The sequence below is a fragment of the Kryptolebias marmoratus genome, linkage group LG3 (assembly GCF_001649575.2).
Source record: "Kryptolebias marmoratus isolate JLee-2015 linkage group LG3, ASM164957v2, whole genome shotgun sequence".
Lineage (NCBI taxonomy): Eukaryota > Metazoa > Chordata > Actinopteri > Cyprinodontiformes > Rivulidae > Kryptolebias > Kryptolebias marmoratus.
Window position 1 is genome coordinate 9,657,302 of NC_051432.1, and position 25,954 is coordinate 9,683,255.

General features: G+C 40.6%; 1 protein-coding gene across 1 annotated transcript; it reads left to right on the top strand.

Annotated features, from left to right (window-relative positions):
- Positions 1–1,986: 1,986 nt before the first annotated feature.
- cabp4 (calcium binding protein 4) lies at positions 1,987–25,951 on the top strand. The gene is made up of 8 exons (XM_017441371.2): positions 1,987–2,042; positions 2,516–2,617; positions 2,952–3,084; positions 13,406–13,436; positions 15,396–15,539; positions 20,593–20,702; positions 23,402–23,549; positions 25,754–25,951. The coding sequence occupies exons 1-8, from the start codon at positions 1,987–1,989 to the stop codon at positions 25,780–25,782; spliced, it is 753 nt and encodes a 250-aa protein (XP_017296860.1). The 3' UTR covers positions 25,783–25,951.
- The last annotated feature ends 3 nt before the right edge of the window (positions 25,952–25,954 follow it).

Here is a 25,954-nt window from a genome sequence, read left to right on the forward strand (position 1 = left end):
GGTTCGTTCGACGGAGGCTCATTAAATGGTCAACAGTCATTTAGAGGACAGGCTGCCGCTCCAGCCAGCGGGGCCTGAAGAGGCGACCGCCGGCGCAGGTCTCAGGGCCTCCCGTCCTCTGTAGGCTGTGGGAGGGCCTGGAGCGAGGCGCGTCGTGTTCGTCATGCGGCACAGGCGCTCGCACCAGAGGTTCATGACAGAACATTAATCTGCCTCATTGTTACAACTGTTTAATTATCATCTGCCATCGAAGGCAAAGCGGCAACAATGCTTTTGCTCGTGTCTGTAGTGTTAGCAAAATATTTCACGAACCATCGAACAGCTTGTCAATGAAACTCTCAGAAAGGAATCAATAAATGCACATCCACAACTCATTAACATCTGGAGTCAGCCCGTTTCAGTTTTGTCCACCACAGATATTTGGATTTAGCCAACACTAAACTGGTTATAACTCGGTCACTTTTACAGCTTATTGTGTGGTGGTAGCTGAGAGTCGTCCTCAACACATTCTCTGACTGCCAACACACTTCTCAAGATCTCACTGTAACACATGAGGCTGCACATAACGTCACTCACAAAGGTGGAGCAAACTGATTACAACTCAGTCATTTGTCTGTATAAAATTATCTCAATTTAAAAGGGCTTTAGATACCAAAGTGTGTTTGTAGTTTAAATGACTATATTACATTTTTTTTTATTTCAAAATGCTAAAGCTTCTATTTGCTCACAGGTAAATATAGTTTGTTATTTTAACTAGGAATTGTTCATTTTTCTGTTCACTTGCCAACTTTCATGCCACAGTTTTAAACAAAGATCTTGTGAGATTTATTTATTTTTAGCACTCTTTAGAATACATGATGGGGATAACTCATCATGTACAACCACACCAAATTCAATCTCCAAATATGTAGTATTGGCTGTTGTATACCTGCTTTAGTGTTTATTTCCTGCTGCGGCCACCTTGAATTGTGTTGACTCCAGATGTTAATCAGTTGTAGACGTGCACCCAGCGATTACTTTCTGAGTTTCATTAAAGTCCATCGAGAGGTTCATGAGATATTTTGCTAACAGACACACAGGGTTAACTCCAACAGTTAAAACCCAAGTTTGAAACAAAAATCTTGCACCCTCAGTTAGCACTTGGAGTACGTGCTGAGGATGACTTTCAGCTACTACTTCAACAAATATGACCTGAATACTGAGGTACAGCCGTTTATGTGTTTGAGAGATGCGTCGAAAAATTCTGTTAACGAACAAAGAAACACACACACACACGTAATTTTAACCCCTAACCCTCCTTTCATGATGGCAGGTGCAGTTTGTGATACCCAGTGGATGTCCTTTGTGTTCCTTTAGGTTTCAGATGTTCAATGTAACGTTTGGCACTAAAGGTTCTGCTAGATGTCTCAGAAGCTACTTCAGTCTATTAAACAAACCTGAGGTTTGTAGGCAAGAAAAATCAGCAACTAAAGTGCTACAGAGGAACAGAAAAGTTGAGCTAAATAGAGAGTAAAATATGGATTTCCACTGATGAAGCTGCCTGATGAGCTGTGGACAGACGCTCTAAAACAGAGCAATTAGCTGAAGCCAATGACTTCTGGTTTTTACAACCAGAAAGAACAGAATCATCTTTATTGTCTCTTATACAATAAAACTGGGAAAATGGTCTGAATGAAAACAAGAGAACATCGTGTTTATCTTTTGTCTCTCTAGTTAGCCCGTAATAATGCCGTAAATAAAATTAGAATTGCCTTTGCTCGGAATTTAAACAAGACAATCTCTACGCTGGTCGCAGCAGCTGTAGGGTGGTTGTGTCTTCACAGCTTTCTTTTCCTTATGAGGCTAAAAAAGTTCATCCATTCATCAGCCGCTCGGCTGAAAATTCTGTAGACACACGCATTAGTTTGAACCTGGCTTCTGAGCATTTTACCATTTCCCCTCCATACCGCTTCTGACATCTTCCCTGTGTTTGTGTTTGTAGCCGGGATGTCGGTGAAAAGCGCAAAGAGCGTACCAGAAAGCAGACCACCTTCTGCTGCCAGGTCAGTGAAGACGAGGAGTAAGATGAAGTCACAAATACGATTCAGCTATGAACTCAGCAGGGCAGCTGTTCATGGTAAACGCTACCCTGGCAAAACAGGATTTCATACTCTAACATGAAGGTTTTTTTATTATTATTATTACTACTATTATTTCTTACACAGTAGGTAGCAAGTAGTGGACTAACAGCTTTGGTGGGGAAAAAAAAATTCAGTAACTTCGGGTTGAAAACTCCAAATCTTTGAAAATGTAAGTAATTATTTCTAGCCATGGCTGCTCTTTTTGTTTTCTCCTCTATCAGACTAAAAAAGGCAGAGTGCAGAACTTTTAAGGGGTCTGTGGAAGCGGGATGAACCTTTTATAACCATCTGTGCGTGAATGTTTTTGGTCTACAAATAAACCAAGGCTCAAAAACTACAATGAGTTTAGTGCATTTTCAATTAACAAGGCCTTTTTTTCCCCCCCTGTCTTCCAGCGTATCTCCACGAGGAGGGAGGGCTGCAACGGCTGGAAAATCGCCCGCCATGGGAAGGTTCAAAAACAAGGCCCTGCAGCTTAGCCTCTCCAAGAAGTTCTGGTTACTATCATTCTCTGTTTCTAATCAGCATTGATTAAAACAAAGGGGGTTGGGTTGTGTCGGGTTGCGCACCCAATTAGCTTCATCAAACGGCTCACGAGCTGAACAACGAGCCTCGAGACTTGCCCCTCTCTGATTCCCTGCCTTTCATCCCTTCGCCATAAGCACCGATGTCAGTTGGGCGAATCGACGCTCAACAATAATTTTACTCTTTACCACCTAAAAGGCACCTAAGTGTGTTTGTTTAACCAAGCAGGGAGGGGGAAATTACAGGCTTGGTTCAGATGATGACGGCTCTCGACAGATAGCTTACGAATGCCCACTCCATCCACAGCACCAAGTCGCCGCCCACCAAGGGGAAGGGCCCCGACGGAGCCGAAGGCAGTCGAAAGGGTAAAAGGAGCCTCAGCAACAGCTCGGCAGTGGCAGCTGCCTACATCTCCTTCCTAAATAAACTTTTTGGGCAGGTCAGTCGTGCAGCACAGTGCCACTCACCTACACCTACATGACATTACGTTGATGCACTGCTGCTTTATATAAAAGGTTTACATAAGCAGAAGGCAGACTTTTACAGCTGACATTTCGTTTCAGATCACCGTATATCAGCATCAAATGTAATGTCAAACACACTACTTCTGTTGTGTTTCTGTTATGCTGATGCTTTCTAGCAGCCATAAAGGAAATGTGCAAAATAGTCATTAAAAAAAAAGGCAGTTTTTTAATTATAAGCGATAACATTCGAGTGTGTGTTCATGTGTCTGTCTTTCACCAAACGATCTTATGAAGCAATTTTAATAACCTTTTTTAATTTAAATTGGCAAAAACTAATCACTGAATGGACATCTGCAGCTGATTAAAGTTTGGAGTCAACCTCATTCAAGATGGCCGCCACAGCCAACTGACCCTAAAACATCCAACTCAGCCAATTTTACAGCTATTGACCGATGTGAACCGATGTGGTAGTAGCTGAGACTGATCCCAACACATTTTCAGAGCTCTAACAGATCACACAGGAGCTTTGTTGAAAAATAACAAGATATTAAGCAAAATATCTTATCTAAATTTTAATTATACATGCTTTTAAGAAAAAATTAATAGGATTTACATCTACAGCTGTCATTTTTGGATTTAACCCAATTCAAGATGGCTGCTACAGCCAATTGATCTTACAGAACACAAAAATGACTCTAATTCAGTCAGTTTGAAAGATATTTTGGTAAAGTTTATTGTGGCAGAAGGTAGGAGTCATTCACAACATGTCGCCTGAGATCGCACACAGTGAGGTTTGACTAAAATGTCTCAACAGGAACTAATCTTAGTCTAAAAATCTGGCATGAAAGGCAGCAGGTGACGGGCTTTCCTTAAAGGAATACTACGCCTTTTTATCTGAAACTGAAACCATGTTGGTTTAAAAAAGGGACAGAAAGTGAGAGAACCTCCCACCATTCGTTTTATATTAATGTTTTTTCAGGCGGGAAAATTCTCCTGCTGTTCTTTATTCGGCTACAACGTTCTTTTTTTTTTTTTTTACTTTAGCAAGAGGAAAAATTTGTTGTCCCATTTTAAAACAATTTCACATTTATACCTAAAACATGCTCTGTATAAAAATACTTAAATTATTTTCATAGAATCTGTAATAAGACCTTTATGTCCCATTAGCTTTCTGCATCTCTTCTGTAGGATTCTGGACATTTAGTCTTCTGCAAAAGTCTCCAGACGGGCGGCCGATAGAAGATTTATGTCTTCTTCTGATTTTAATGGAGTTCTGACCTGAATCTGTATTTTTAGAAACATCTCAGGACCATCTGATGATAGATGGAAGCGATGTAAAAGAAGATTGGGGCAAAAATGGCAGCAATTAGCAATTATTAGAACTGTTTATTAAATGGAAGCTTGGCGGCTAAATTTACAAATGGGCATGTCTAATTTTAGATGCGTTTTCTTTGTGAAATGTATAAAAATCAAGAAATAAATGAATATATAGGGACGCAAATCACAGAAACACCTCAGAAGTGGCGTCTTTAAAACATTTCCCCTACCGTCCTCCGGGACTTGTTTATGTCATTTCGAGCCAGAAGAATAAAAATTCACTGAAAGTCAGAATCTGACATGGAGATGAATAATTCATGGGCCTCCCTGTTATATCCCCCACTTTTCAATAAGCCAAGCCTTGGAATAAATAGAAACTGAAATGAGCAGCCTGTGGAGATACTTTTCTTTTCTTTAAAATGTATGCCACGCTTGACAAATTAATAATAATAATAATAATAATAATAATATACATTTTAACACAGTCAGCTTGTTTATTTTGTATTAACTCAGTGCCGACAGAACACACAGCTCCTGCTCGTGTTGTTTACAGATTCTTGTAGCGTCCACTCGTAGCGGTCCTGTTCAGAGGCGAGCTGATAGCTGCTGAGTAAACACATCGGTCTTTGTCCTCAGGGGACTACACACAAACCCTGACATTAGTATGGCTACGTCAGAAAAGGAATGCATTACAAATTCTCATAGATTTTCCTTGTTCTTACTTCTTATTTAGCTTGCAACAGCTTTTGAAGGTGCAGGGGAACTCAAACTGTCAGGTTAACGGCGGAACCGTTTCCTGTTCGAGGGCTGTCAGTCAACGGGCTACGTTGGAGAAAAGGGCAGCTGCAAACTATTTACCCGTTCATCTCTGTGGTCCATGGAGAAGCTGGAAGAAGGTGGTGTGGAGAGGTTGAAGGCAGGAGGTTTTGCACAGTGAGTCACGGCGACAACAAAAAGCACCGAATTTAGTCCAAAGACGTCGACTTTGAAGCCAAAGCCCAGCTGAGCAGGAAATGCGACTCATTTACTGAACAGAATTTTAGCAGCACCTGATTGAACACGCCAGTCGTAGCTGCTTGCTTTCATTTACAAACGTCCAACAGTCTGATTACGCTTTTCAAAACCAGCTATTATTGTAATATAATGGGCCCAAAAATAACTACAAGTCCATATTATTACCAATCACTGTTTATTCAAACATGAAATCAGGACTTTGGTGCTCTGCTTTAGCCTCTTTATCCAAAAGCCTCAGGCTGTTTAACCGTTGATCATTTCTCCATTGATCTACCAGCCGACTACACGGCTGATTTCCATCAGCGCCACGTTTGGCTCAAGTAAAATATATGTTGTGTTCATGGCTGATATCATTATTTCAGCTCCCTGTTAGGGGAGCATCGAGTATGTGGAAAATTGACAACTGGAGGTGAGACAACAGTCAATATAATCCACCCACCCACTTTTAAAATAAACAAGATTAGATGATCTAGCAGCGTTTCTATAGCACACGGCCTAATGCAAAAATATGATTATTCCTTTTGACTTCTTGAGTTTTTGGTTTGAGGTCTGAGTTTCACGAGCGATAAATTTACCAACTGTATTACTGGAGAAGTTGCCAAGTTTGCTTAAAGCAAATAAAATGATACTGTTGTAGTTCGTTTCAAAGTGTATTTTGCAGACAAAAGTTTTGGAGGATTTCTATTTAAAGATCCCTGCTAACCAACTTTGCTTGTAGAATATAAGTCATCTGGCTACAAGGCAGAAGCAGCTGAATACTCATGTCCAGAATTTACATCATAAATAGGGCTGACTTTAAATGTTCGTCAGTTTTAGGCGTTCATCCAGTGAAATCACTCGGTATCGCCCGCCGTCTTACATGACAGTGTTTTAAAAGAAGGTCCTGTGTGATCTGTTAGCACTCAAAGTATATATTGGGAATGACTCTAAGCTACTACCACACAAAGGTTTAGCTCTATATCTGTAAAACTGCCTGAGTCATAGCCATTTATATGTATGCTAAGCTTCTTTATCTGTAACAGCCATCTTGAATGGAATTGACTCCAGAAGGTAATCACCTGTAGATGTACATCGAATGATTAAGCGATACTTTGCTAATGGTACAGACAAACTCACACACACAGGCACAGCACAAACACATTATTCCCTTTAGCAGGGGATGATAATAAAAAAAGAACAGACAGGATGAGTTAGCACAAAGTAAAAGATCCATTTGTTTATGGGTGTATTATCATAAATTTGGTGCTTTATATCTTTGTGTAAACGCTGCCACACTGTCAACGAGTCCGACCGAGTGTCACTCAAAAGGGCTAATAAAGAATGTTGTCATATCATTTGAAAGATGTGTGTTCATAAATCCCCTTTCCAAAACACGAGATCCGTAAACATTACCGGCTTCATCAGTCTGCGGGAGCAACAACATTCAGTCATTCAGACATTAGTCACTTTTAGGATTAATGTTCCTCGCAGGCCCGTTCGGCCATGCTGCTGAAACTGCCGGTGAATGCAACAGCGTGTGCAGCGTGTGTGTGTGTGTGTCATTTGTGCCAGATTAGACAGTGTATCAAATGTCAAACATGACGCAGACATATTTGTTCAGTTTCCGTTAAATTAGCTGAAAATCTGAGCGCAGATGGTCCAAAACAGAGCCCATTTCCGGCAGTCAACAGGTGTCAGTTAGCGTTTTATGGTGTTTGTGTTCAGGGTTTGTGCATGTGTTGGTGTCATGTACCACTGGTTTTTTGAAACTGAAGAAAATAAAACCCAACTTTCTCAGCCATGCAGCTCATGAGCAAACATGTATTTTTATTTCTTCTTAGGGACTGACGTATCAGTGTCATTGTGAATTCTCCTGGGTGTGATGATCACGCAGTGTAAACGTGATAACGTGACATCAGACCCTGTTCTGCCTTTCATACCTGCTTCACAGCAGCTGTCATCATAAAAGGATTTCGGCGGGTATTTATATCCCCGATAGTTGTCCTACTTTGTTGTTGCCGTTGCCGAAATGAACTCAGTTCTCATCGTCGGACTGTAAAATCATTTTGGAGAGCTGGAAACAAAGCAGAGCTAAAAGCTTGTGCATGACTGTCGCCACAAAGGAGAGATTTACTTCAGAAGGATAACACAGATTTTTACGCTGGGTGGGGGGGTGGTAGTAAGAGATTTTTATGCTCATCAACATTTAATGAGGTTTCGTAGCTAGATTTCTTATCAGCCATGTAGACCGTTTCGTCGTTTTAAAGCTATTTGTGGGAAATGGTCTACCATTTCACCGTGACCTCCTGCTTCTGTCCTTTCAGATTTCCCCCCCTGACATAAAAGCTCTGACCGATCCGCATGGGTTTACCGCAACTATTTAACAGTAGCCAGGAAGAGGGGCGCATTGCTTCGGTTGACGGGTTACACTGAGGCAACAGAGACCGTCTATCCTGCAGCTGGCCTCGACCACTTTAGCCCAGTTCACTGTCAGTCCTCATCAGGTCCAACTAAAGGAGGCCTGGAAGGAACTACTGGCAATGATTTTACTCATCAGCAGGTTTTATAGATGCTTTACGTAAGCGAACAGCCGCGCCGCGTGTGTGTGCGCACGCTCACGTCACGCTAAACAAAGCAGCGAGTCGCGGCCATGTGAAGGCAGACAGAGTGACTTTAAATTTTAATGAGCTCATTCTGATGGATGGAGGGAGTCCGACTGCATGGCACGCTGTCTAATCCTTTCTGGATGGAGAAAAAAAACAAAATTAAAAAAAAAAAAAATCCAATTAAAGCTCTGATCCTGCTAACTGAATGTTGCCCCTGCGTGACTGGACAGACCTGTGGAGGGCAAACAGTGGCAACACGACAACAACAACAACAAAACGCATTAAAACATAAAGGATTAAATGAATCAGGCAGAGACACGAGCCGTATGAGAATTAATATAACTCCTGATGCAATTTCACCCAGGCTTTCAACTGTTGGCAACGTTATAGAGTGAATAATCATTTTAATGGCTGCCACGCCAGGCGGGATCCAAATAAATCATGGGGACGTTCCCCTTTTTCTGATGCTGCTGTGAGCTTCTGCACAATGACCTTGTGTGATTTATGTTTGAGATGCCAAAAGTGGTAACATCTGTCTAGGAGGAACATATTTCACTTCGCTTTACGTCTCCGCGCCAGAGCTCTTCTAATTTGCTGTTCGGTCTGTTATTTTCTTAAAGGTAAAATAACGACCTTCGGTATATAAATACATGGAGGAATGATCAAACCACACACAACTCCAAGAATTGGTGCACAAGTTTGAATTTGTTGTGGATTTTCTCTAATCCACACAAGGTCAACGTCACACTGAGGCTCAAAGAAAGAATCCCATTAATGTTTGATTAAAAGTCCCTAATAAAGTTGTACCTCGACCACATGCTTTTTGTACCCAGCAGTAAGTTTCTGATATTTGACTTCTTTTAATTGATTTAAATTAGCTGGTTTATCGACACAAACCGTTTTTAAGCACTGTCCGCAAATTTTCAACATGTCTGAGGTCCTGAAGCATTACGTTAGCCTGTTCATCCAATCAGAAACAGGTTTTTGTCCTGTTGGAACATCTAACAGAGTCCAAGTTTCAGTCATCTAGCTGTTGATTTGAGGTGGAGTTTTAATATTCTGGAGGTAGACCTTCAGTACCGCCGCATGATGCTACCACCACCATGCCTGACAGCTGGTACAGCGTTCTTGTGTGTAAAAGCCTCAGCTTGGCTCCTCCAAACACACTTCTTGTCACTGTGGTCAAATAGCCCAAGCTTTGTTTCGTCTGAATCTAAAACCTTTCTCCAGAAGACGTTTGGCTCGTCCACGTGAGCAGCCGCAGACTTCATGGCACTTATTGGTCATCACCCTCTCAGTCCACGGGGCTGTAAATGGCTTCACTGTGGACAGAGACACCGGTGATCCCACACTTTCCAGTTCTTGGCAGGCTCGAGTCTTAGTGGTTTCCGGTCTGTCCCTGAACATCTTTAACCAATTTCCTTTCATCTGAGGGCGACAGATGAGGATTATTAGAAAAGCTTCAAGTTTGGCACGAGATTAGAGCAAATCCACAGTTGATCCAAGCTTGGGCACCCAATTCTTATTCAGCTTTTTTTTTAATTATTGTAAATTGTCATTCCACCCTGGGAACAATAATAATTTAAACAAGTAATTAAAAACCCCAAATTAATGAGATACTCATGGCCACAATGAGTAAATTTAACCTTCTTACTAAGACATTTTTCTGTTAAAAAAATAAAACTGGAACCATGGAGGCTGAGGGCCGATATGCTTAAAATGTGTTTTCGTGAAGTCATCTTTAGAGAACTTGTCTCAAAATCTTGATATAACAATACTTGTTTCACAGAGATAATGAGTTATTTATCTTATCATCGCAAAATAACAGAGCTCGTTTTCTCAAGACCAGCATTTTTTTTTTTTTGACTTTGAAAAAAAACCTCATTTTCCTATGATAAGAAATCCATTTTAAATCACAGTAAACAAAAGAAGTAGTTCATCAGAAATCTGAACAGTCAGCTGGTGACTTTCTGGAGGAAAAAAAAAAGTTTTATTTTATTTTGAGGTTTTGCCTCAAAATTAAAAATAGCAGGCACGGCTGTTCTCTGAAACAGCTAGCCACATCTGCATTAAGCTAGGAAAAATTTATTTTGCAGGTTTAACCTTAACATTTTGAGCAATGTTATGAGTGAATATGCAACCAGTCGCACAATTTGTTTACCTGCGGACGATACGTATAACAAAGCAGCTCTCTTACAGAGGTTTGCTGTAGGTTTCTACATGTAAAAAAAAAAGGACCAGAAAGCTCATTAAATGATTTCATTTCATGAGGAAGTCCTTCCAAGAGTTTGATAAAAACAAAACTGTTTGAGCAAAAACACCAGGAGAAAGAAAATTCCTCCCCGTCTTCCTTTTAATCTGCTTTTGACTTGTGCTGGGCCTCAGTGGTTACAGCATCAAAGCAGAGAAAAGCCGGCCTGCAGCAAGTTTGTGCTCGTAATAACTGCAGCTTATTTAGGTTTTCGTGGCAGTCTTCTTCCTTTGAACTTATAGATCTCAACTACTCTTTGACATCTTTGTTCTGAGCAAGATGTCAGATTCAGCTGCTTCTCATCAGAAAACAAAAACACTAATGATGTTTTTATTGAAATAACTGCAATTTCACCCAAAGTCAAAATGGCTTCAAATCATTTTTTAAACTATTTCTTAATTACAACATTGTTTCCAGGGATAAAATAGGATGTGTTCTAGTGTGTGCGAGCGTGTCTTCCTTTCTGCTGAAGTGGTTAAACTACTGCAAATGTTACATCATTACACAGCACCCCCAAAGTCCCATTCACATGCTTTGCAAGTTGAATATTTGCCTGAAATGTTGTGGATGAGAACCTGTATGGTGGTACAGCAGGATGTGTGCAGGTTTAAATCGTTCTGCTTGGAGTTCACTCTGTCCATTCATAGGTTTTCTCTGGGTATCTTCCCACGGTCTAAAAAAAAACATGCATTTTAGGCTAACTGGAGAGTCTAAATTGACTTTAAGAGGAACTATGAGTGTGTATGGTTGTTTGTCTCATATGTCTCCATGTTGGCCTTGTGATAGACTACAGAGCGTCAGAATATATTTAAGAAAACAAGCACAAAACTCTTTAAAGGCGTTTTCATTTTGCACAATGTCTTCTCAGGTTAAAAATAACGCCATCACTGTTAACTATAACCTTCTCCAGCTGATTGCTTCGGAACGACAAGCTGCCTGAAATCTAACATTTAGGTTTGCAAATAAGCACTTATCTAATTAAACTTGTTGCCTTGTGATTTAGGTGTTCTAAAGAAAGCACCTACATGTGCTTTTTAAATCTTTTCTTCCAGATAATCTGAAAAAAAAGGACATGTTACATGAGTGCAAAATAAAAGCAACATTTTAAAAACTGAATAAAAAGGCCTACCAGTCATTGGAGGAATCCAAATCCGCCACTGATTTGGATTTTAAAAATTTAAACAAATATTTCATTTGATCTGTTAGCTCTCAGAGTATGAAATATGACTTTTAGCTACTGTCGAATCAATCGAATTTGGCCTCAGTATCTGTAAAACTGGTGAAGCATTTGAGTGTTTTCTAAGTTTCATGAGGTGCTGCAGCCATCTCACTCCAAGTTGACTTCACCACGTAATCAGTCGTAATCCATCTAGTTTATGAAAGTTTCAATAAAATCTGCCCAGAGATTGGAGTATGTGCTGAAAATGAGTCTCAGCTACTACCACGCTGATCTTTAGCTCAATATCTATAAAACTGGCCAATTTAAAGCCATTTTTGTGTTTGCAACGGTTTCTTAGCTCTGGCGGCCATTTTAAAACAGGTTGCCTCCCATAAGTTATTCAGTTGCAGATCTGATGATTACTTTATAGAAGGTTCTATTAAAATCTATCTACTGATATTTTGCTAACGGATGGACAAACAAGCACACACAGACATGATCATCCGCCTCTCATGGAATTCACCAGTCAGATGCAAGAGTCACTCACTACGTTTCCTGTATTGTATCGATCCTGGTCAGTGTTGCTGGTAGCCATTTTCTATTCCTAGTAGACATCAAGTGGAAGGCGGGGGACACCCTGGACGGGTCGCCAGTCCATCCCAGGGTCACACAGCCATGTGCCAAAATCAAAGCAAAACTTTATTTAGAAAGCACATTTCATGACCAAAGCAACCCAATGTGCTTTAACACATAACGTAAAACTTTGATGAACAGTGGTTTAACATACACATTCAACCAGACAGACATACTCACACACTGAAGCCACGCGCAACAGAAAAAGGAAAAAGCAAACAAACAAAAAAAACTACTTAAACAATTTTTTAAAAAGTAGTTAAGTTTTTAAGTTTTTCTTCTAACTATTGACAGTAGCAGCTGCTCTCAGAACCGGGCGAAGTGCAGTCCATTTCATAAGAGCGTAAACACTAAAAGGCAGCTTCCTCTGATCTGGGAAACAGCTACGCACTCGCTCCAAAAGGCAAAGTACCTGGAGAAAACCCACACATGAATGCCTTAGCTAAGATTTGAACCTGTGGCGTTTTTGCTGGGAGGGCGACAATTCTAACCACCGTCACACCGAACAGCTCTTTTGTTTCAACATTTAACCCCAATATGTCAAGAAAATATGAAACAAACATGAAGCTAACTTACTCTGCGTGCTCTAATGTAAACTATCACCTAGAGGATAGGTAAAAAAAAAAGTGTTAAATATTTAAATCTGTTCACCTGTAATGTTCCCCTGTCTGAGCGAAGCCAGACGCATTAGTGTATTTATATTTCTTGCCCTCGGCCAACCTGAAATCCCAGTGTCATCCACTATTCTTAAAGTGGACATTTTGTTTCTAGCCCTGAGTCGTGTCTCTCTTATTACAGGAAAAGACAAGAGAAAAAAAAGGAGAGATCACCTCCAGCAAATGTCAAAACAAGCCAGGAAGCGGCGAACGGCTCACACACGTGGCCGTATGCAAACATCTCCTGCCTAAGTAGGCCAGTCTGCAGGATTGCATCCGTGGTTTTTGTTTTCTCTTTTGTGACACGCGTCAGGGCTCGTCGTGAGGCTGTTGGGCGTGGGCGTGCATTTGTGCGTACGCGGCCTGGGATAACGCTGCGCTCCGCTCAGGATGCTGCAGATGTAGCGTGACTGTGCAGATGTGTGGGAGCGTGTGATATTGTATCATTTTGCCAATTAGAGAGGCGCGTTGCCGGGTGAAATCCCATTAGAGTTCCCTGTCAGCACATAGCAGTGTTGACATGGTAGGCATGTTGTTCTAATTTACTAGGCAAAAAAAAAAAGAAAAAGATGACTGGATATTTCTCAGGAGGATTCCTTTTTAAAGCTACCCTGATTTCACACGCTGCCCTGCGACACTGATTTCTAATTATTACCATTGTGTCCTTTTTCTGCTCTGCAGGACAGAGAGCTGATGCCAGGGGAAATAGATGGTAAGATGGTTTTGATTGAGTAAATATACGACACATATGTTACATATTACTTGTCAATAGAGATTTTTGGGGTTTTTTTTACATTGTTTTTAATTGCATCAGTAATCTTTCAAGTTTCTGCTCTTGATATTTTAAGTGAGACACTGGAGGATTCTCATATTTGAACACTGAACAACCTCAGTTTGGAGGAACAAGCCCTGTTCATATCTGGCGCTCTACAGCATATCCATTCTGGGTCATTCGATTGCGAGGGGACAGCTCTGATTGAGAGTGGTCACACCTGGCAGTGATTATGCATCCCAAAATGGTTTTGTGATCGAATGTCAATTACCCTCTCTGAATGCAGATACACATGCAGCCACACAAGGCTGTCAGCTGAAAAAACTCATTTTATGGCAACAACACATTTTTAAAAAAATAAATTAAAAAAAAGTTAAGACAGGGCCACGTGGCCCTGTCTTAACTTGTCCCATTCCTGTCTGATGTTGGGTTCTACCTGTTCAAAAGTCCTGGCTCTTCTTCGCCAGATTTTTTTGTTGGATGGGTGCACCTGTACATATTTTTCTGTACTGATGGTGCCTTTCCAGTTGTGTAAGCTGCCCATGCAGTAGGTTCCAATGCACCCCCATACCATCAGAGAGGCAGGCCTTTGATCACAGGCCCTGTCCGCTTCAGAATAGAGCACATCCTGTCTGTGGTTTCCCAAAAGACTTTCAAATTTCCATTTTGCTGCTTAAACATCTTTAATCAGCTGAAACAGTTATTTCTTTTTAACCCTCCAGACAATAACTCCTACAGTTTGGCTCGGGACACATTGTGTTTGGATTACCAAACTGACTTTGGAAAAAATAAAAAGTTGAGACCATTTCTAAAGGTGGTTTGAGTGAAAATGTTTTCAATAAACATTAAAAGCTGTTCAAATCAGTATTTAGCGCCATCTGAATGCAATCCAAAAGGCTAGGATGGCTTGTAGCACTAGGTGTGAACAGGGTCGTAGAGTTTAATTCTGACCAGACCGATGAGTTAATGGCTGGTCCGAGCAGCGCCAAACCCAAAGTGGGTTGTTGCTGTCCTAAAACAAGTCCAGTTTCCAAAAAAAATTCATCAAACTCAATTTTATATACTCTTTTACATCACTGTCAGTTTTCCATTGGAAATTATTCTGTCAAAATATCATGTTCGTGCAGGAAGTGCCCCTGCCTCTGCTTACAAATAACAGTAGAACGACGACAATGTAAAAGGTTTATAAAATAATGTTGATCCACAGACTCCACATGGACTAGCCGTTAGCTCATCAACAGTCAGAAATAAACAGTTTCTCCAAACTTACGACGCTTAAAGAGCCATCTACTACTTTTCTCACTGCTCCTTTTAGGGGTCACCACAACAGATCATCTGCCTCCATCTCACCCCATAGTGTCCTCCTCTGTGACACCAACCCTCTGCACTTCCTCTTCCCCCCCTCCCTGGCAGCTCCATATTCACCATCCTGTCTTCAATACATCTGGTCTCCCTCCTCTGCACGTCCAAACCATCCCAACCTCGTCTCTCTAACGTTGTCTCCAAACCGCTCAGCCTGAGCCGTCCCTCTAATGTTCTCATTTATAATCCTGTCCATTTTACCCACTCGCACCTCCTGTCTTTTTGTTGGTGCCACGTCTCCAAACCAAACGTTATAGCGGCTCAGTTATGATGATTCAAAGAGCTACATGCATGTACAACAGATATTATTTGTTCATAAATTTTCCACAGAACTCCACTTCAAAACATCTGAGCTGTTGCTATAAAATCTTTTTTTTTAACCAGTGTCACAAGCTATGAAAATTAAATACAACTGCGCAGCTTGCTGTTTTTCAGATTTACTGTCGCATTTATTTGAATGGGGGGAATGACTCATGGAAAAGTTATCTTACTTTATGGTTTGTCGCAGGCTGTGTAAATTGTTTTTGTCTCTGGCAGAGCTGCAGGAGGCCTTTAAGGAATTTGACTATGATGCTGATGGATTCATTCATTACAAAGACATCGCAGACTGCATGAGAACCATGGGCTACATGCCTACAGAGATGGAGCTCATCGAGATCATCCAACAAATCAAGATGAAATGTTAGTATTTATCCGCCAGGCAGAAGAGTTGTGCATGGGTTTTTTTTGTTTTTGTTTTTTTTTTATTCTCCCTCCTGTGGGTTAAAGCCTGCGTGCTTGATTGATTGGTCTTTCTGAAACGAGCAGGTGTAAATGTGAGAGTAATTCTTCTGTGCGCTGCATTAGTCCACGTGACTGTGCTATTTTCTGCAAGCTCACAAGGATCGGACATTAATCTTTGGCGTTAGGAACATCCGAGATGTTTTAGCATACTGATTAATGAACCCCGGGCTGCAGGTGCTGGGGTGTGTTTGGGCTACTTTGTGCATAGGTGTGGGTTTTCAGACTCACCTCTCCCTCTACTATTAATGTTGTAATTGTCTCAGATTTTCTTTCTGAATGATGAAGTACAGATGTGTGATTAGAATCTCAAGTTTATGGTGAATCAATACTGCAACTGAAAGCTGGATTTGTGCCATCGGGCTGATGGACCAGAACCTGGAACACCTACCTCGTGCTTAAATGAGGCCAGGACTTTATATAAAGTTGCAGTGAACATGTTAGACACAAGCAAAAGGAGCACGCTTTGCATTTTTCCTTTTGAAATACATGATATACTCATATACACGCCTAAAAAGATATGTAAAGTGTACAAAAACAGTTAATCACGAGGCATTAGTTAGAACTTTGTTTTTTTTTTAAAGATTACTTTTTTGATTGACAAATGATAAGTGAAAAAATGCCTTATTACCAATGTAGAGAAAACATCTATGGGAAGATGTTGATAGATGTGCTCATTTGGTTGAAAACACAGGCAGTCACAGAGCTGAGTATGTGAGTGACGTGGTGGTGGTCAGTGTGAACAGGGCTCTATTCTAAAAAAAATGATGTTGCTATTTCTCTCCTGATTCAATAACATCAGCTTTAAAGTTCTGCATATTTAATTTTTAGGACCAGAGGCAAAATTACACTTTTACATACAGTCTCTAGTGCCATATCATCATCACCATTATATATATATATATATATATATATATATATATATATATATATATATATATATATATATATATAAAAATAAAAGACTGATATTAGAGACATAAGGTGGCTTGCTCTCTTCGGTAAATTAAGATGAACACTTACCACTTCGGGGATTATATAATGGTAGTAAGAGTCTTATGCATTATTAATACTATTTATCACATCAGACAGGTGTAATACATGGAAGAGAGCAGCTTCAGCCTGCAGCATAACTGATCACAATGGTATTCACCAAGAAAAGTGAACCGCTAATGTCAGGCCAGCTGCATAAACAGTCAGCTGCAGCCCATTAAATGGCAAAGATTTACCTGCAAATGTCACTGGGGTCCATTTAAATGCTGTTGTGGTGCTGGTTTTCCAGCAGAGCTTTAAAAAAAAAAAAAAAGACAACACTAATTATGCATGACATGAACGGCTTCAACGGAAGACTCATTTTCCCCTATCTGTGTTCAGAACTGGAAGCAGGCCTGCCAATTGCTGTGACACAGAAGAAAAAAAAAGTTTTTAAAGGCCAAAACTGCCTGTCATTTTGTGTTACTTATTTGTCACACTCCAAAACTCTCACTTTACATTGCATATGTTCAGGAAAACACTGCCCTGAGGAATTTCTATTTTGCCCAATATTTGTGCTTACAGTAGAAAACTCACTTCAAGATATTTGTTTTCCACCTTTCAAAACACCAGGCCTCATTCCCCAACCATTCCCGATAGATATAGGTTATTAAAACACAACAAATATATGATAAAACATTGCTTTTTAGGACCCTGCATTTCTTAAAGGAACGTATATCACCCACCTCTTTGCATGCTAAGGTTTGAAACAAAGATTTTCCACAACCTATAGTGCTCAGAATATGTGTGGTAAAGATAACTCGCAGCTATTACCACACCAGATCTTAGCACAATATTTGTAAAAAAAAAAATGACAGCCATTCTTGTGTTTGTTGTGGTCAATTAGCTATGGTGGCCATCTTGAATTGCATTTGACTCCAAAAGTTAATCAATTGGAAGTGATTACTTTTGAGTTTTAATAAAATACAGATATTTTCTCCCCTTCTGTGGTGATAGCACTTGGAAAATCATTCTTCTTAACTTCTCCATTTCATAAATAGAGCAAATTAAACATTGTCAACTTCAAAAAAACAAAAATACATTGAATAAACATGCAGAAGAAGCTATTGTGAGTCAAGACTTATTTTAACAAGCTAGCAAACAGAGCAAACAGCAAAGCTTGTATTAAACATTGCCTACTTCCCATATAAATGAGAACAAATAGAGACTCATGAATAAAGCAGATGTGTGTGTATACATAAAAAACATACGCATCAAATATATAGGTCTTCTTGAACATACCCCGACTCCATGAATAATTCAGGGAACCCATGCAAAATGCTCAGAGGTATTGAATTGAGCTTCAATAATAACACAAATAAACATCTGGAAAGTATGTTTTCACTTAATATTTTAGAAGAGAAGTTTCTGTTTTTCCATACTCAGCAACATACATGCTCTTCAGCACCGGTCTCAGTCCTGCAGGATGCAGCATGTCAATCTTGTATAGCCTATGGAATCCCCCTGAACACTGTTTTAAATTGCACATAATAATGTAAGGTGCTGTTGAGCCCCGCAGAAAAACAGCACAGATAACAAACACAAAATGCCGAACTCTGGGTGCACAGCAGAAGAACTTACCGGGCGCCACAGAGATGCAGCCAAAAGCCTGTTTTTCAGCTGTTTTCCTTGTAAACAAGAGTGCTGCTGGCTTCCTTTCTGCTGGCTAATTAAAATCACCTGGTGTCCCAGGTGTAAATGATTTCCTGATTAGATAGTTAGGATAACAACAAAAAAGAACACTTTAAGCATGGATCAAGAGTCTAATGACTGAGCTCTGTGTGCACTGTTGGAAAAAAAATTAAAAAAAGGGGGACAGAACAACACAATCTCCACATAAAATCTCTGTTTATGCTGGAGGAGCTTTATTGGTATTTTATTATCTTACCCCCGTTTAAAAGAAATACCAAATGTATCATTAAAGATGATAGAAGAACAGCATCTGCTTATGTTTTATTTATGAATGCCACTTGGTGACTCACATGAAGCACGACTTGCTTGAACTCGAACACAGTATTCCCCCAATTTCTCGGTCAGGATTCCACTCTAGACTGTGAAACACCAAATCCAGGGCTTACAGATAACTTTCAGAAATTAAAATAAATTTGAAAAGGACTGCTAATAGCATATCATAATAATTGTTACGAGGACTAAAAACGGTAGTCTTAATGGCTAAAATAAGTAATATAATTGTTGTGACTGTATTGTCATAATGTCTTTGCTCATTTGGCTTTTTAGCAGTATTTGTTTATTAAACCAGAAGTAGATGAGGTCACAGGACAAGTTTTGTGGGTCAGAAGAAGTTTGAGAATCACTATAAATATGTACCAGGAGCACACTGTATGAAGTTTTAAACAGTTTCTGTCAGGTTTTCATGGTAAGGTAGGACCCAAGGATGAAGACCCACTTGAGAACTTGAATAACTGAAGGATTTTAATAAGGAAAAAAAACAAAATACTGGCAACAAGATGCGATAGCAACCAAGAACAGGAGACACATAAGGACAACCAGACAGGGAACAAACCAAACTGCCTGACAAAGTGAAGAGAATAAATAGGCAGGGACTGATGAGGAAAGTGGTGACAGGTGAGCTCACTGAAGACGAGGAGCAGGTGAGAGATGAGTGGCAGGAACTGGGGAACAGGACTGACTGAGGGAGAGGTGGCAAACGACTGAAGGAGACACTGAGAGAACAAATGAGCACAAGGGGTATTAAAAGAAACACAGAAAAAAAAAACATAAACCAAAACAACAACAACAACAACAAAAAAGAACAACCCACAGATCGTGAAAATAACATAAAAATGAGTCCAACAGGCCTCAAGTGATTATTAATGCATTTAATATTTACTATACCTGATGAATATGTGCCATGCAGGTTAATGCTTCTGGACCCCTCGTGAAGGTCAATAACAACATCCACATTAGCACCACAAGACGTTTGGCGTAAACTCTGCGAAGCTAGTATGACCCACATACACGCTGGCATAGATTATTCAAGGCAGGAGTCCCCCAAGACAGCTTTTCCACAGGGGTAAAAAAAAAAAAATCTGTCGGCCATAATTCATAAATTTACCTCAAGGCAGGAGAGAAAAAAAATCCTGTGTGAACTTGAAAGTGTTAGAAACCGCTGCTGCAAAGACGTCTTCTTTTATTTCAGTATCCCCCAGCTGACTTTGCAGCCAGTACATGGCAGTTTCATTACTTTCACGATGCAGTGTCATTGTATTGTGAGCGCTTTAGAGCTGTTTGTAGTTTGATTCTCTTTCAGTGGTCAGACTCGGAGCTCCGATTATGTTTCCAAACCATAGAATGGCCACATGGAGTTACTGAAGTGGTCTTTCACTTCTACAGAAAAACAGACCAAGCTGATCATACGTACTGGTCTGCAGGCGATCAAATGAGCCCGCTTTTTGTCAAACTAACGACATGAGTCACCCTTTCGTATCAGCCTGCTTTAATAATGACCACGGGAGATTAAATGAAACCAAACCTGTGCTAATCGGATTGAAAGAAGCGCAACAGGAACCTGGATTTTCGTGCTGACAAAGCTGTTATTAACTCAAACCAGGTACACAGATGTGTTTAGTCTAAACATGTGTATTCTTGCATATAAGTGCATTTATCAGGAATGTGTATGTGTTACAGTGGTGAAGGGGGATCGTTTCAACCAGAAAAAAGTTAATTATTTCAATGTAAAAGTTTGCATCTTTATTAGATTCTCACCTTTTTTTCCTGTTGAAGACAGTGGAGATGAAAACAAACCCAAACGGAAAGTTTGCACAGCTTTAGAAATGTTGTTGTGTAGCAGCTTGAACAACAGCAAAGTTTGTTGTTTTGTTATTGGATTTGTATCAACCGGCTTCCAACGTGATGGAGCATTTAAAAACTCAACTTATACATGTCCTCCATTTTTCTTTAGGGGGTGGTCACGTAGACTTTGATGATTTCTGTGAGCTGATGGGACCGAGGATGCTGGCTGAGACGGCTCACATGATCGGCCTGAAAGAGCTCCGCTGCGCCTTCAAACAGGTAAAGACGCCTGAGCTGGAAAATGTTATGAAAATGTGGATTAAAGTGAGCTTCGCATCATTCTGACAGAGAGTTCGAGAGGTAGCTGGGTGAGTCTTATGCTCCGCACTTCATCTTACTTTTTATTACTGATGCCTGTTTAACAGCTGATTCAATTGATTTGCTAATATTAAACACAGGGTTTTAAAAAATTCCCAAAAAGATATCTGTACACCCAATGCCATTATTTTCCAACGTCTTTAAAATCTACTTTTTAATTCATCAAAGCCCTTTAATTATTTTTTGGTGATTGTGATTAATTACAGCTTTTTACCCCATAGTAAAGATCACGGTGCAAACATAAGAAGCAGGGTTGTTGACTTACATGTCTGGAGTTGTCGTGAAGGGAATTTTTGGCAAACGGAGGTTCTAAAATTGTCAATTTAGTAAGTAATTGGGAGGGACGTGTGTTCGCTTTACAAACGTCAGTAAGAAATGGTCACCTGCAGTGGAGAGGCAGTTGGTTTATACAGGAAGTTGTATCACTGTCCACACTGAGCAAGTTTTTATTGCCATTGGCAGAGACACTTTGACCTAAGAAAGAAACTCCAAAATCAAAAACAAAACAGCTTGAATAAAAGCTGATATGACATATGAACATATGAAACAAAAATGCCTTTTGAAAACAGTTGTTTTGCCAAAATATCCAAAGGTATATTTCAGCAAAGGTAAGGTAACTATGAATAACTGTTACCAATGATGATGGCAGCATAACTCTCTGAAAGTGTTTAATAACAGTAGAACAGCTTTTCCCACCAGTTTCACCTCATTACACTAGCGATGAAAATAACAAGGCGTCCAGTTTTTTCCTCATTCAGAGCAAGGACACTGAGCCTGGGGTGGCTGAGGTTTGCCTTTGTAGTGTGGATGATCACAGTTCATACAAACTACATCATGGGGACACCATCCTTTAAATAGAACCCATGCAGTGACATCCTCAAGACATCGACACTGTTCGGTCTGTCATCATGAAAAGCAATTTGCCATGTACTACATACAACTACATCTATTTAGCATTGGTTAGTACGTATAGTTGGTCCTAGCAGAGCCCAGGGTGAGGCCACGGCACCACACTAAAGATTGAGTTCCTGGCCCAATGAGCCTCACACCAAACTCCAGCCCTAACTCAACCTAAATATACTTGGTTAGATTGGGGAACCCAGCAGTCAGCTAACAAGGAAGGAGTCTCCAATTTAATAGCAGGGCTTCTGAAGAGATTCTGAGCATCAGACTTCTCAGGCAGAAGAAGTGTTGTTTCACCAACAGTGTTTACAGCTAGGGTGAAGTTCAGCAGTGGAACGGGGACATCAAGGGTCTTCTCAACCCTAAAGATGCATCTTTTGCAAGAGAAGTTGAAGTTGAGGAGCAACTCTATAGTGGCAAAAAGTGGTTTTCCTCCCTGAGTTTGAATCCTAAAACAGCAAAGAAGAGGAATGGTTATAGATCCAACCAGAAGTCTACTAGGAGCTACAAAAAATATACAGTCAAGACAGATTTCTAAGTGAACCTTCATACAACATTGGGATAAACTACAATTTTTGTGCTTGTAGGAATAATACCATTCCTGAAATGTTTTAATAAAACAAAAAAAAGGGGCCAGAGATTTTGTGATGTTTCCGTGTTTTTTTTTTTACGAAGACTCATAAATTATGCACGCTTTGCGCCACAGAGAAAGAACAGTTCAAAGACATCGCTGAAAGCCCCGCATTGCTTTAACATTTATGACGCTCACTCTGACATCAGCGCAGACCAGGTCATTCAAGCACCCAGAGCTCTTGTTGTGTCGTCTCTGACGGAGCAAAACAAATGAAGTGGGCAACTTCCATCCCCACACACCTGGGTGTATTTCTGTAACACGTTGCAGCATAACAGGTCTTTAATGGGTACTGTAGAAGCAGTCAGTGCTGATGATGTGCTCGTAATGATTGCACCTGAGAGAGCTCACTTTGTTACTGGGAATCAGTTATCTGTAATTAAGCCTTGTGTTTTCTGGCTTGGCTTCTTATTGTCTCCTATAAAGCGTTTCTGGGAGAACATGACAGTAACACCCAGCTCTAAAATAGCTCCGAAAGCACCTTGTTTTCAGTGAATAATTTGCATGCGCTTGTTGCAGCTTTAACAGCGCGAAGTGCATAACCATCTGTCAGTGCACCTTCTCCGTCAAACTCCAGCGTTACAGATCCACTGCAGATTAGAAATGTACACGTCTTGACGTCTGAATGTTATTGGCGGTAATGAATGAGCTCCGAAACAAAAACGTTCCCAGCCTTAGAGCATCATTTTAAACAAAACATGCTGATTTTTTTTTTCTATTTCTTCCAAGTCAGAGATATTGCAGAAGTTTTTCTTACTTAACTAGCACATCATGAGTCAGCGGTGAACCATCTGTAGACTCAAGCTGTTTTCAGACTTCCAGGATGCTCCATGCTGCTGTTATATAACTCACTTTTTACATCTGCCTCAAACCCTTTCATTGCTCCTTCCCCCATCAATGCATTGTTAATTATTTTCAAATAAATCTTCAGACTCTCCTCATTACTGTTGACACGTAATATTGTTTCATCCTGCGTTCACTGTGTCACCTTTGATTCTCCCCGTCTGTGATCTATTTATGTGGTCACAACATGATTGGGTCCCCATTTCCTGCTCTCACATTGCAGTTTGACTGCGACGGCGACGGAAAGATCACATTAGACGAGCTGAAGGAGGGCATGAAGACCCTCCTCGGGGAGAAGATGAAGAAAGGAGAGCTGGAGGAGATCCTCGGCGATATTGACCTCAACAAAGATGGCAGCATTGACTTTGATGGTCAGTGGACAAGAACGCAACCAAAGCTCAAAATGGAAACATGATCTTTAAAGACAAAAAAGTGAGCCATCACCTAAAATTACAGCATGCGGTGCTCATCCTTCGTACATTTGAACTAACCAAAGGTAACATTTGCTATAAAAACCTACATTTTTTACCATTTATTTTATTCAAACCCAAATCCCCCAAAATTTGGAGGTTGTGTAAAATGGAAATGCAGAATGCAATGATTCGCAAATCTCACAAACCAGCAATGGAACAAAGTAAACATATCAAATAAGTCATTATACCTTTTTTTTAAAAAAAAAAAACAAAGATAATTTTTCAATTTATGGCAGCAACACATTAAAAGCAAGCATTAAAAGGCTGTAAAAGTCAGTGGTCTGAATAAGAAACAGCTGGAGGAAGCAGTTTGCCACTAATTAGGTTAAATGGCAACAGGTCAGTAAGAGGACTGGGGATAAAACGGGCATTTTAGGGGGGCAAAATCTCTCAGAACTAAAGATGGGCAGAGGTTCACCAGTGTTCAAAAAACTGTCCAAAAATTGTAGAAATGTTTCAGAATAATGTTATTCAATGGAAAACTGGGAAGACTGAATATCCCGGCATGTCTGTAAACACAGCTCACTGTGACATCCGTCCACAGATGCTGGTTAAAGCTCTATCATACAAAGAAGAAGCCAGATGAAGCCATCCAGAAATGCCATCATGTCCTCTGGACCAAAGCTCATTTAAAATGGAGGCAAAGAGGAAAACCGTTCTGTGGTCACACAAATTGAAATGTAAAGTTGCTGCAATAGAACAGAACTGCATAAACCTAAAAACACAGCAGCTTGCACATCTGGAAAGAAACCATCAATGCGGAAAAGTATATACAGGATTTAGAACATTTCCTCCCATCCAGACAATACCTTTGTCAGGGAAGACTTTGCATATTTCAGCAAGACAGTGGTAAACCACAGACTGCATCCATTACAACAGCATAGCTTCTTAATATCAGAGTCCAGCTGCTGAGGGTTTATAAGATGGGGTTTGCAGAAACTGCTCTGAAATCTTTAAGATGTGAGCTGTTTTAAGACGTCAGCTGTCCACTCTGGTGTTGGCGCCGCTCGGACTAGCTGATAGTTTGTCGTTTTGGACAGAATTTAACTGTTTCCCTAAATTGAGGTCATATAAAACAACATTTCCACAGAGCTCCACTTCAAAAAGATTCTGTTAATAATTCTCTTCGGTACATAACTAATGAAGTTTCTTTTTTTATCTTCCATCTATCTTTTTTTTAAGAGTTTCTCCTAATTTCAGTGCTCGTACAAACATGCATTCAAATTCAGTCGCTTAAATCTTTGACACTACAAAGATTTAAGCCCATTCTCCTTGGGGGAACGTGGGAAGAGTCCCCTGGAAGACTAAAGGGGGAAACGTTAACTCAGAACTAACGGTATCAGATGCAGCCCCAATTATCGCAGTGATCTCTTATCGGTGGTTTCTGCATGAACGGCTGGTGGGGTGAAGGGAGACAGAGGGAGAAGGGGAGCTGGGGGAAAACGAAGGCGTCATTGAGTCAAGGTGGATCCCTGGAGGAGTCGCTCCGGTGTGATCAGTGAAGCGTTGGGCTCTCTGATGGTGCACACCTGGACACCTGTTACACACGGGAGGGGACTGCAGGTCACCTCAAGGACACGGCACGAGCACGTCTGCTTTGCGTTCCCTCCGAGCGAGCACGTTTTTTATTGCAGAGGCTCCCTTTGACGCAACGAGCACCATAATTAGATCTGCCGTAGTCGGTTATTAGCAATCAGCAGGGGAAACAGGTTTCAGTGCCTTCTCAGAGCAGTTTCGAGGAAACACCGTTTGTACAGAAAGGAGCTTCAGCACCTTGACAATTAATAGATTAACATCTTAAAAGCATTCAAATGAGAAAAGGACGGGTTCAGTGACACCAGCCTGAAGCGGATCCTTGTCTCGGGAAGAAGAACCGATCAATCGAGTCAGTCGATGACTGCTGATTGCAATGAAAAGATTAACGGTCTTTTAAAGCAGGCCTTGGATTGATCAGTCCATTTCCAGCTTTTCTCTTGTTTTCACCCACCTCCCCAGAGCTGCTGAGCAGTGTCAATTACAGCTTCATACAGGCTGAGAACAATGTGAAAAAAAAAAAGTTTTCTTATTTGAGAGCCATCATCTTCTCTGTGTCTCCCCTGCAGAGTTTGTTATGATGCTTTCTGCACGATGACTTCCGACGGAAGAAGACGGAATTGGATTCGCCGTCAACCCCCGGCCTTCGGTCCACATCCTTCTGTCGACGTCTCGTTTGCGTGGCTTTACAGTGCATTTGTTGCCTGGGTAGATGTCACAACAACTTAAGAGGAATCGGTTCGAGCCGTCAGGATGAAAGTTGAGCGAGT